Genomic DNA, 12,291 nt, shown 5'->3' with positions numbered 1-12,291 from the left:
TGACAGGCGACACAGCTGCCATCTCAGCCCTCCTTTCTTGTGCCAGGCAAACATCCCAGAGTGTTCGCCACAGTCTTCGCTGGGACTGTCGTTTGGCGCTATGAGAAGGTTTTGTTTGTTTAATATTTATAAGCCTTGAGGTGTAGACCTTATTCTGGTAAAACAAAATATTGGATACTCTTGGACCAAAACTTGTTACTCTCCAGGGATGATTTTTTAATTCTTTTTTATACAGCGTGAAGTATTTATTGTGGGGTTGGTTTTTTTACATTTTTAATTGTGGTAAATTTTTCTCAGGGTCCCAGGTAGGGCAGTGGTTAAGCACTCAGCTGTTAAAACCGATAGTAGCTGCTGCAGGGGAGAGTGATGTGGCAGTCTGCTTCCATAGAGATTCACAGACTTGGGAATCCTATGAGACAGTTCTCTGCTCCCTTGGGCTGCTACGCATAGCAATTGGCATAATGGCAATAAGCTTGGCTTTTGGCTTAGTAAAATTTATATGCAACACAACATTTGCTATTTCTTCCATGCATGGTTCATTGACATAATAAAAGCTGAGTTTTATTTCACTTTTTTCCTGGTCCTAAGCTAGCTGCCTGTAAAGACTGTGTTTGATCAGCCCTCTGCAAAGGCAGAGCAGCCCCACCTGCAGCCATGTTCTGCTATTCCCTTCTGCCCAGTTCTGCAGGAGAGTGCCAAGAAAGAGGCTGGCAGCACATTGTCAATCAGCCAGCCATCAGAAGGTGACTAGTTAAATAGACTTCACATGTCCATCCTACAGAATGATACGCAGCTGTTCCAAAGAGTGAGACAATGCTACAGTACAGTGTACTGAGTAATCTCTAGGACATAGCTGTGGTTGTGTGTCAGAACTGACTCAGAGCTGACCCTCCAACGGGTTTTCAGAGGCAGTAAGTCACATGAGACGAGACTGCCCATCTTTCTCCCACTGAGCAGCTGGTGGATTTTAACTGTGTGCCTTTGGGATTGCAGTGAAGCTTCTTACCAACAGAGCTCCCTCTAGGGTGTAGGGTGAAGAAAAAAAATATGCTTATCAATGCACAGCATGCTGTGCCGCCATTTGTAATCTTGGATAACACAGGCCTGAAGAGTTACATGCTTAGCTGAAACTTTTTGCCCTGTTATACCTCTGGGAAAGGAAGTGAACTGGGAGTGGGGTCCTTTGTTAGAAGGGACTTAACTTTTCCAATTTGTTTCCCTCATCTGTATGAAATTTTTACAGCAAATATATGCATATGTATTTTGAAATTAATTACAACTTTTATAATTTCAAATGAATAAAGAGACAAGAACAATAACATTCAGATGTGCAAGTCTTCTGTGTCACAATCCCTGGATGAGGTTGTAGCCTCCCCCTCATAGGGTCAGCTGCAGCTCTCACATAGCCTGTGAATTTGGCAGGGTTATGAGAAGCAGCCCTGTTGGTGGGCTTCTTCCACAGAGGGCTCTCTGTTTCATCTTGGACTGCTTTGTCATCTTCGTCCAGCAATGTGATTTGTTCCCAACCATCCCCTGAGACACAATAAGTGGTTCATAGTTTTGAAAGGCTCAGAGGACAAAAATGGTTTTAACAATGTAGTGGCAAAGATAAGACAGTTCTTTATATTTTAGCTTGTTCTTTTACCAGGGAGTTCAGAAGATTGAAAGATTACACTTAGCACCAAACACCTAAATTCTGGGGACATAACTAGAGTGTGTCAGAGACAGAAATGTCTGGGATTATAACTGCTGGTTTGAAAAATGTTGGCTTCCTAAAGAAATGATAGACTCTTAAATTGTCAAGGTCAGAAAAGTTTGGTTATGTTTGAGTGGGGTTACTAATGATGGTTATGGTAATGATTTGAAAGATTTTATCTTAAACACTTGTGTGACTTTTAACATATCCTAGGCAGCAAAGGGTGGGGGTATTACAAGTTAGATCTGATAGTGGGGTATACGCTAGGGTGGAGGTGTTGAGCTCCTTGGATATTTTCCCTAATCATTTTGCCCTCTAAGTTGTAAGAAATTATCAGCAAATACCCTTTCCCTCCTTATCAGATAAATAAAAACCTACCTGCTTTATTGAAATATAATACTAAAATTATAAAATTCATCTTATAAGACAAATATAAAAATATTAATTTCTACACATGTGATGTGCAGTGAATTCAAAGAATGTTCCAATAAAAAATCTTGAGATTGACTTATTTCAGCACTTTAAAAAATTGGTTTTATTAATATCACCTAAATTAATCTTAAAATATTGAGTGATACTGTATTCTAGAATGTTCTTTCCTGCTTTTAAAACCTGTGTTCTGTGATGATATATAGACATAAATAGTAGCCACAAACATGTAAACTGAGCATTTCATAGCATCTTTTAGGGAAGGAGAACAATGTCATACATGCTTTATTTTTGTTACTATATTTCAGAATATAAGACATGAAAATTTTTATTTAAGAACCATAGGGTATATGAATGGAAATCCAAGTTCTTTATAAACTTTCATTAAAATATCAATTTTAAAAAATAATAAAAGGGGGAGAGAAAAAAAGAACCATAGGGTGGCAACCTGCTTCCAAGTTGGCCCCTTGTGATCCCTCCTTCATGGTCTTCCCGGCTTTGTGTTATCCTCCCACAGTGTGCCAGGGTTGGTCTTTGTGACCATTAGACTAAACCTGAAGTGATAGCACAGCACTTCTGAGATTAGGTCAGAAAAGACTGTGGTTTCCATCTTAAGGTCTCTTACAAAGCTTGTGCTGAGGAAAACCATGTTGTGAGCAGCCCTGTGAAGAGGCCCATGTGACAAGGAGCTGAAGCCTCCTGCAGACACACCTTGATGAGTGAGCTGGGAAGCTGATCCTCCAGCCCCCACTTACAGCTGAGAGACCCTGAGCAAAAAGCATCCAGCTTAGCCACTCCCAGATCCCCAGCCCTTAGAAATTGTGTAAGATAGTATTTGTTGTCTTAAGCTGTGAACTTTTGGAGTGATTTTCAAATAGCTGCTCTCAAGTTACTTTGCGTTTGAAATCTTTATTAACGTTTAACCACTCCACATTTACAAGAGGGAGTAGAGGTAGACCTCGCTTTCTGTGCATGAGACTGAAGATTGACTCCTAGCCAAGGTACCAGAAGGGCAGTGGTGGCTGGCATGTTGCTATGATGCTGGGCCTGGTGATCTACTTGTGAAAATTAGCCAGTGGAAACCCCTATGGTTTCCAAAACCCAATCTGTGGTTGAACATGGGGGTGTCCCAGGACAAAGCAGTGTTGTGCATGGAGTCATCAGGATTCCACAGCAGTGTCCCCCAATATACTGTTCTGGTCATGCAATCCCCAGTGAGAAAGGCTGCAGAGGTAAAGGAGGCACACAGTCCATCCCTGTTATGCATCCACCCACCCCCGACTCCCACCTTGTGTTTCTTCCCTCCTCATTCTCAACTTTAAGCCAACTCAGGAGCAGCCACAGGATTCTCAGGATTGTCTAGGCTGTTGTTGATGAGCCTTCATGGTAACCCTCACTTGTGTCTAAAACAAGGGGGGAAAGGCCACTTATTTTCAGGGATGAAGGCAGGAGGAAAGAATAATGCTTTTGATTGTTTCTGTTTTCTCTTTACCTAGAATCCAGGACTGACAGTAACTGCCCCTCAGCAGCTGCTGGGGTAGTTGCATGTTGTTTCCAAGAAGATTCTGTAATTGTTCCCAATCATAAAGAGTTTCTGGGTTCCCCTTACTAAGTACTCCCTCAGAGTCTAAACTGGATATCCCACAGAATTCATCTAAACACTTCAAGGCATTTTCCTCCGCATAAATTGACCTAGAATTCTTTTTCGTGTATAGAAATTTGTGGCTATAACAAGTTTTAAGTCGTGTATTACTAAGCCTGAATTCCAAAATAAGTAACAAAAACATGTTCTCCAGAGACCTTTAAAAAACATGAGTTAATGGATAATTTAACATTTTCCCTATTAAAGCGAGGGGGGGGATTTTCCCTTCTCCATATAAACGAACCAATAAAAAGGAAGCCCAGCCAATCCACCCTCACCTTACAAAGCCATACAATAGTTTCTATAAAATAATCAAGACTCAGCAGTTTCATTCGTTGCTATTTTCTGCTTTTATTAAGGAAACTGCGGTTTAAGTCCCAATTTTCACTGCAAGGCCTCAGTTGGCAATTTCTGTAGGAGAAATTCTGTGCTGGCAAGCTGCAAAGATTGGATCGGACTTAGTCATTTAAGAAAATCACTTGGGGGATGGAGGAGCGGGGCAGGTCTGGCCTGGCTGGAGCTGGTCACTGCAGGGTCTGCAGAGTCTGCGGGGGTCTTCTTCTGGGCACCGTCTATGTGGTAGAGCAGGTAGCAGGTCTCTTGAATACTCTGTGCCACCACGTTGGTTCCATGGCACGCCATCAGCAGCAGGTTTCGAGGCTGTACGCGGTAGGCAAAGCGCATGAAGGCCAGTGAGTAGAAAATAAGCGCTGTGGTCATGCGGCCGCTGATTATCTCAGGAGACGCCTTCATGTCATTGAAGGCGGCCAGCGGAAGGCCCCAGTTGACCACCGGCCCCCAGAAGTGTGTGCTGGTCAGGTAATCGCGGAACTCCTTGGTCTGCATGTACTCCTTCGCCTTCCACACCAGTGCCGCCAGCACTGCTATGACCGCTGAGTCGTTAGCGTGATGAAAATAGCCATTAGCCGCTTACAATGATGCAAGGCTTGTGGGGCCGTGAACCCGCAATCGACCCTCACGCGGGCTACGCAACCTCACGCCCTCTCGAGACGGCCGTAAAGTGCGCAGTGTCACATGTTTCACTGTCGCATTGGGGATGACGAGACCATAGCCTCGCGCCTTCATGGCACTGCCATAAAGTGCACAGAGTCGCGTGTGCATCTGTGGTGGTCTTGAAGCCCTCAGGGCACTGTCGACCACGGGGGATAGTGAGGGTGTGGTTTCAGCTTCCCGCCCTTTCTACTTCTCATCTGTGCAGAGGAAACTTTGCTGGTCTGTCCGGTCTGTGGATGCTGTTGACCAGTTGTTGATCCTCAACCAGATGCATTGGGTTTTTTTGTTGTTAGGTGCCATCGACTCAGCTATGACTCAGCAACCCTGTGAACAAAGGATCAGAACCCTGCCCTGTGCTATCCTCATCATCTCAGATATAGTTAAGCCCATTGTTAGAGTCACTGTGTCATCTTGTTCAGGGTTATCCTCTCTTTCTCTGACTCTCCATCCTTCTCAGCCTTTTTGTAAGAATTGCTGGCCCCTCCTAACAAGGTACCCAACGTTTCTGAGACAAAATTCCATCGTATTTGCCTCTAAAGAGCACGTAATTCCATTTTTTCCGAACAGACTTGTTGGCACTTTTGGCAGTCCATAGGATATTCAGTACTCTTCTCCAGCATTACAAATCAAAGGTGTCAATTCTTCTGTTATCCTTATTTATTGTTCAGCTCTCACGTGCATAAAAAGCAATTGAAAAGACCATGGCTTGGGTCAGACACAACTTAATCTTTAAACTGACATCATTGATCCTTAGAACCTTGGAAGGGCCCTTGACAGCAAGTTTCCCCAATGTAACATGTCTTTTGATTTCTTGGGTGCTGATTATGGATCCAAGTAAAATGGAATTGTTGCAAACTTTAGTCTTTTCTCCATCTATCATGATGTCTAATGGTGAGGATTTTGCTTTTCTGGGTGTTGAGATAGAATCCATATTGAAGGTTACAGTGATCCTCTTGATCCTCTGCAGAAAATGCTTCAGGTCCTTCTCACATGGTTGTGTCATCTGCATAACATAGGTTTTTCCTAAGTCTTACTCCAATCCTGATGTCACTTTCTTCTTCATATTGTCCAGCTTCTCAAAGTATTTGCTCAGTATACAGATTGAATCAGTATGGAGAAAGGGTACATCCCTGACACATACCTGTCTTGATTTTAAAGCATGCCTGTTGTTTCCTTGTTCTTTTCAGACAACTGCTTCTTTGTCTGTGTATAGGTTTTCTTCTCAATGTCATCCATCTTTTCAAAATTTGCCTTCATGTTACTTGCAGACATTTCATCCTTAATTAGTTCAGCATCTGTCTCTTGAAAACAGGGGTGTTCTCCTACTAAACCACAATATAGTGATCCACTCAGATAATATTTAGGACTCCATGGCCGTGGGTTTTTTGTTGTTGTTGTTGTTGTTGTTGTTGTTGTTTTGTTCTAGTAATCTAAATGTCATCAACGTGAACCTACATGGCAGTGCTATGGAAAAAGGCCATCTAAAAAGATCACAGCCATAAGAATGAATTGGAGGGCACAAAGCAACAACAATCCTTTAGATTAATTTCCTTTAATTTAGTACAATTCCTCCGCTTCTTTTGTCTTTGTAGCTTTAACAGTTTGGAAGATTTCCAAGCCAGTAACTTTCCAGAAAGTCCTTAATTGGGATTTTTTTTATGACTAGACTTGGGTTGAACATTTTTGGCAAATGTGCAACAAAGGTGATGTTATGTTCATTGTTAATAACATTGAAAGGCATATAACTTGGTTCCAAATTCACCAGTGTTGTTGTTGTTAGCTGCCATCATGTTCATTATGATTCATAGCAATGCTGTGAACAATGGACCTGAATATATCCCTGATATACTCAAGCCCATTGCTACAGTCACTATGTTGATCCATCTTGTCGAAGGTCTTCCTCTCTTTCACCAACTTGCCACATTATAAGATGCCGAAAGTATGTGAGTCAAAGCTTCACCACCTTGCCTCCAAAGAGCACTCTGGTTACACTTTCTCCAAGACATGTTTGTTCCTTTTTCAGTCTGTGGGCTATTCAGTTGTTGTTATTGTTATGTGCTGTCGAGTCACCTGCGACCCATAGCGACCCTATGTACAACAGCCCTAAACCCTACTCTATCCTGTGCCAATCTCACTGTCTCTGACATACCTACCCCTATGACCCCAGTGACGGAATCAATCCATCTCATCGAGGGTTTTCCTCTCCTGCACTGTCCCTCCAGTGCCCAAGCATGACACCCCTCTCCAAGGACTCCTTGCAACATGTGCAGAGTATGTCAGACAAAGTTTCAGAATCCTTCCCTCCAAGGAGCAGCCTGTGTTTTTGTGCCTCAAACCAGGGGGCCTACACCACTTTTGGGATCTTGCCAAACATGAACACCCTGAAAATAGTCATGTGAAAATGTCAAATGAACCTCAATTAAAGAATAGTCTACAACCAAGGTTTTGAAAACTCTGAAAACCACTGCCAGTGAGTTGGCTCAAAACTGTATGAGGTTGGCGAGCTCTGGTGGCCTAGTGGCAAGAAGCTGCAACTACAGTCTCAGAGGTGTATGGTTCAAATCCACCAGATGCTCTGCTGGAGAAGGAGGAACAATCTCCTCCTGTACCAATCAGATCTGATTTGACGGTACACACAAAAAATAATGAAATTTTTTTAAAAAACTGTATGAGGCTATAAATCTTAACGGGAGGAGGCAACCCATCTTTCTCCCACACTGCCACTGGTAGGTTAGAACTGCCAACCTTTCAGTTAGCAGTCCTCCACATGGGCCACTATGCCAACAGAATTCCTTCCATCAAGCTCAGAGTGATAAAGGGAGAGAAACTCTTCCATAATTAAAAGAGATAGAACAATTAAATATTATGATATGATCCTTCACTGGATTGTGGAGACAAAACGGCTCTCCTGGGCATTATCTGTGACAATATCTAAGGACTATAGATTATCGTGTTTAATCCAGGGTTCTTGATTGTGATGATGCATCACACACAACCAACCAACCAACCCACCTTCCACCCACACACACACAGACAGAGAGAAAAACATTGAGAAAGTCATCATCAGTTTTCGCATTAAGAATTTTCAAAACATACTAGAATTATTACTTGAAAGATTACTGGGGAACCACTTTTAAAGTGGTTCCCTAGGTTATTTATTAATTACAGAGGGGGAAAATACACCTTTATAACAGAGAAATCTGGCAGACAACTCTCATGAAACCAAACTTATCACTAATCAAAAGACATCTTGCACTAGAAAAATCTGTTCTCAAGAACTTCTCCAAGTGTACAACCAGGAGAGGATAAAATTGACAAATGGGACCTTCTAAAAATCAAGTCCCTTTGTGTATCAAAACCCTTTTTCTATATAGTTTAAAAAAACCTAAACCTACAGCAAGACAAGACATTTGGATGGCCAACAGACACTAAGAAATGTTCAAAATCACTGGCAATCAGAGAGATGCAAATCAAAACAATGAGATATCATCTCACCCCAGTAGCAGTAACAAAGTTTAACAGGAACACAAGTAATATATGTTGGAGAGAATGCAGAGAGATTGAAACTCTCATGCACTGCTAGTGGGATTGTACAATGGTAGAACCACTCTGGAAGACAGTTTGTTTTCTCAAAAAGCTGAATACAGAAATTGCATATGATCCAGCTATTCCACTGCTAGGATTATAGAAAAAAAATTAGAACTAATACACGAATATTGTATGTACACGTATATTTATAGCAGCATTATTTATAGTAGCAAGAAAATGGAAACAGCCAAACGTCCAATAGCAAGTGAATTGACGTAGTACATTCACACAATGGAATACTTTGCAGCATGAAGGAACAACGACTTCAGAAAATACTGTGTAACATGGGAGAGTCTAAAGAGCATTATACTGAGTGAACTAACTCAGTCTCATAATGACACATACTGCATAAGATCATTACTGTGAAAATAGAAAGATAACTAGTAAGATGTGCATAAGTGTTCAAAAGGGGAAGAGGAAAGGGGGGAGGAGGCAGAAAAATGGGAAGGGTGGAAATTGCTAGGATGGTAGAGGCTAGCGGCTAGGTGGAGGGATAAAAGAATAGGGAAGATTCAGTGGGTACTTGAAAGGTGGGGCAATAAGAGGCATAGATCAATAGTGATTAATTACATTAAATACATTGTTTATGAATGCTTGTATGAAACAATGTAAATGAAAAATAATATAAAATATATGTTCATGAATGAAACAAAATGTCTATGAATTATTGCATGTGAACCAATAAAAATATTAGAAGGGGGAGGTGAGAACATCTCCAAGGTACTGAGGAACAATGATGGCAGTTTAAAGACTAAGGTGCACCTGATTTTAGCCATGATCTTTTCAATTACTTCCTATGCATGTGAACATTGGACAGTGAATAAGGATGACTGAAGAAGAATGGATGCTTCTGAGTTGTGGTGTTGGAGAAGGATACTGCAGCCTTCAATATGGATTGAAGCTCAACATCAAGAAAAGGAAGATTCTCACCACTGGGCCAACTGGCAGCATTATGATAGGTGGAGAAGAGATTGAGGTGGTTAAAAGCTTTAGTTTGCTTGGCTCCACAATCAACCTTCTTGGTACCAGCAGCCAAGAAATCAAAAGATGAATTGCACTGGGAAAATCTGCTATAAGGGACCTCTCCAGAGTACTGAAAAGAAACGATGTTAGTCTAGAGACTAAGGTGTGCCTGATCCAGGCCATAGTCTTCTAATTACTTGCTATGCGTCAGAAAGCTGGATAATGACTCGGAATGATAGAAGGAGAACTGATGTCTTTGAGCTGTAGCTGGAGAAGAGTATTGAATATACCATGGACTGCTAGGAAAACAAACAGGTTCACCCTGGAGAGGGTGAAATCAGGCTGCTTCTTGAAGGCAAGGATTTTGAAGATTTGTGTGACATACTTCAGGCATGTTGCAAGGTGGGACATGTCCTTGAAGAGGGACATCATGTTTGGGAGGGTGGAAGACCCTGGATGAGATGGATTGATTCAGTGACTGGGGTAATGGGGGTAGTTGTGTCAGAGACAATAAAGGTGGCACAGGATAGAGCAGGGTTCAGAACTGTTGCTCTGAGTCGCTATGAGTCGCAAGTGACTTGATGGTGCATAATAACAACAACTTAGCTATTTACTATTGTAGTATGCCGTCGAGTTGGAACTGACCGGTAGCTGACCGTCCAGTGGGTTTTCAGTATGGGAGATTGTCCATCTTTCTTCCATGGAACCTGTTTCCTAGAAAACCATAAAGTTGATCCCAAGTCACACTGACTATGTGTCAGAGCAGGATAGTGCTATGTACAACCCTATATAAAACCACTGAAAAATCAGTGGTGGATTTTTCAAAAGTAGATGGCCAGGCCTTTCTTCCAAGGTGTATCCGAGTGGATTTGAACCTCCAAACTTTCTAGTAACAGTCAAGCCAGTTAACCAGCTAAAAACCTGTTGTTGTTTTGTGGTGGTTGTGTGCCACCCAGTTAAAACTGACCCACAGTTGACCCGCCACCAGGTTTTCAGGGGCAGTAAATTGCCCATCTTTCTCTCATGGAGCAACTTTTGGGATTGGAGCACAGTTTCTTAGACTAGGCCACCAGAGCTCCCCTAAAAACCTGTTGCTAAGCAATAGATTCAGACTCATAGTGATCCTACAGGACAGAGCAGAACTGCCCCACAGGGTTTCTGAGGTTCTAATTTTTACAGAAGTTTACCCCATCTTTCTCCCATGACGCAGCTAGGTTTGAACTGCTGTTATCGTGGCTAGCAGCTGAGCTGTCTGATAGGGTCACTGTGAGTAAAAGTCAATCAAGTGCAGTAGGTTTGGATTTATAGTTCTAATGACTCCAAATGGGGCAGAGGGAGTTCTGGTGGCTGGGTGGTAAGGCGTTCAAATAGGCAGTTCAAGGCTACTCGGGAGTAAGATGGGCAACTTTCTTCCCTGTGACTTACAGCCTCTGAAACCCACTGGAGGGTGAGCTAGGAGTTGGTTCCAAATCTACAGCCATGTGAGTGAGAAAGCAAATGACACAGGACAATGGACAGAGGAAGTGCTTCCAGCCTTCTGCTTGTTTGATCTGAGGGGAGTGGTCTCAGTGCAGATGAAATAGGCAGAGATGAAACAGGGGAGCTCACCACAGCAGAGTCCCTTATGCCTCTGTACAGAAGTAATAGACCAGAGCACGTCCCAATATATATAACCAGAAGAACTGAAATACCACACCCTCCTCTGACATTTGCATAGCTATTGATAGATGCTGGATAATGACCCAACTCTCAGTCACATGAGAAAAAAGAAACCACCCAAAAACCAGAAGGAAAAAGATTAGAATCATGGGCATAGCTGACTCTAAAATTAGTCTTAGCAGTAACTGAAAATAGCAGAGCCAATGTATCAGTCTATTGTTTTATTCATTTAGCTTCTTCTGAGGCACAGTGCTATTTGCTTCCCCTTTGGTAGAATTCAAGAGCAAATATTTCAAAGAACAGGATAGAACCAGAAAGAAAAATAGCAAATCCTCAATGTTCTATAATCACAACCATACTGCAGAAGACTTATATTTTTGCCACTATTCCAGGACATATTTTACTCTTTCAAGCCACAAGATAAAAAAATTTAAAAACAAAAATACTGGAACTAGCAGAGTGATGATGTTGTTGTGTACCATGGGGTCAGAACTGATCCACAGCTTCAGTGGGAACCTTCAGTGAAGTTTCAGAGGCAGTAAACTGCACAGGAAGAGACTGCCCACCTATCTTCTAGAGAGCAGTCAGTGGATTCGAACTGAAAACTTGTGTGTTGGCAGGACAATTCTTTACCGTTAAGCCACCAGAGTTCCCTAGTAGAGTGATGTTGTTGTATGCCGTGGAGTCAGCACCAGCGCACAGGTGAACCTTCAGTGGAGGCAGTAAATTGCACAGAGGATGCCCATCTTTCTCCCGCAGAGCAGCTGGTGCTTTTGAACTGCATGCCTTGGGGATTGCAGTGCAGCTTCTTACTACCAGGCCACCAGAGCACCCTAATAGAGTGGCATTGCTAATCTATTCTGACAAGATTCATCAACTGATGTGAAAACTAGAAGGTTTTACGGACTCCAAGTATCTTCTCACAAATTGCTTGTTAATTACAAAAAGGAAAAATATTAGTTTCAAAATGAAGAACTCTGGAGAGCACTATCTTAACATCATTGACAACCAGACAGTCTGTAGCAAATATGTCAGGTCCTCCTCAGTTTCAGCAAACAAGGTTGTGCCATCTGCATAACACAGGTTGTTGATGAGTCCTCCTCCAAGCCTGATGCCACACTCCTCCTCATAGAGCCCAACCTACTCCCAAAACTCGATTTTTACATCTGAAAAATACCCCTCAATTTTTTAGAAAACAAAACAAGACACATCTTTTTTGTTGTTGTTGTTATGTGCCGTCGAGTCGCCTGCGACTCATAGCGACCCTATGTACAACAGCCCTAAACTCTGCTCTGTCCTG

At 42.3% G+C, this 12,291-nt stretch overlaps 1 protein-coding gene across 1 annotated transcript; it reads right to left on the bottom strand.

The window, feature by feature from the left end:
• Positions 1-4,229: 4,229 nt before the first annotated feature.
• Positions 4,230-4,889, bottom strand: LOC102870740 (mitochondrial pyruvate carrier-like protein-like). The gene is made up of 2 exons (XM_006897526.1): positions 4,748-4,889; positions 4,230-4,660 (listed from the first exon to the last, which is right to left on the bottom strand). Exons 1-2 carry the CDS (start codon positions 4,887-4,889, stop codon positions 4,230-4,232), a joined length of 573 nt encoding a protein of 190 aa, XP_006897588.1.
• Positions 4,890-12,291: the final 7,402 nt, after the last annotated feature.

Source organism: Elephantulus edwardii, unplaced genomic scaffold, assembly GCF_000299155.1.
Source record: "Elephantulus edwardii isolate Elephantulus edwardi_28Jun2011 unplaced genomic scaffold, EleEdw1.0 scaffold00210, whole genome shotgun sequence".
NCBI lineage: Eukaryota > Metazoa > Chordata > Mammalia > Macroscelidea > Macroscelididae > Elephantulus > Elephantulus edwardii.
Note: the sequence above shows the minus strand (reverse complement) of the source record. Positions and strands in the feature narration are given on the sequence as shown.

What these genes read in the sequence shown, in the direction of transcription:
- LOC102870740 (XM_006897526.1), bottom strand. Translation starts at nt 4,889, where the DNA reads ATGCACACGCGACTCTGTGCACTTTATGGCAGTGCCATGAAGGCGCGA. An exon ending in CGTGAGGTTGCGTAGCCCGC is followed by an intron (nt 4,661 to 4,747) that starts GTGAGGGTCGAT and finishes CTAACGACTCAG; the next exon opens with CGGTCATAGCAGTGCTGGCG.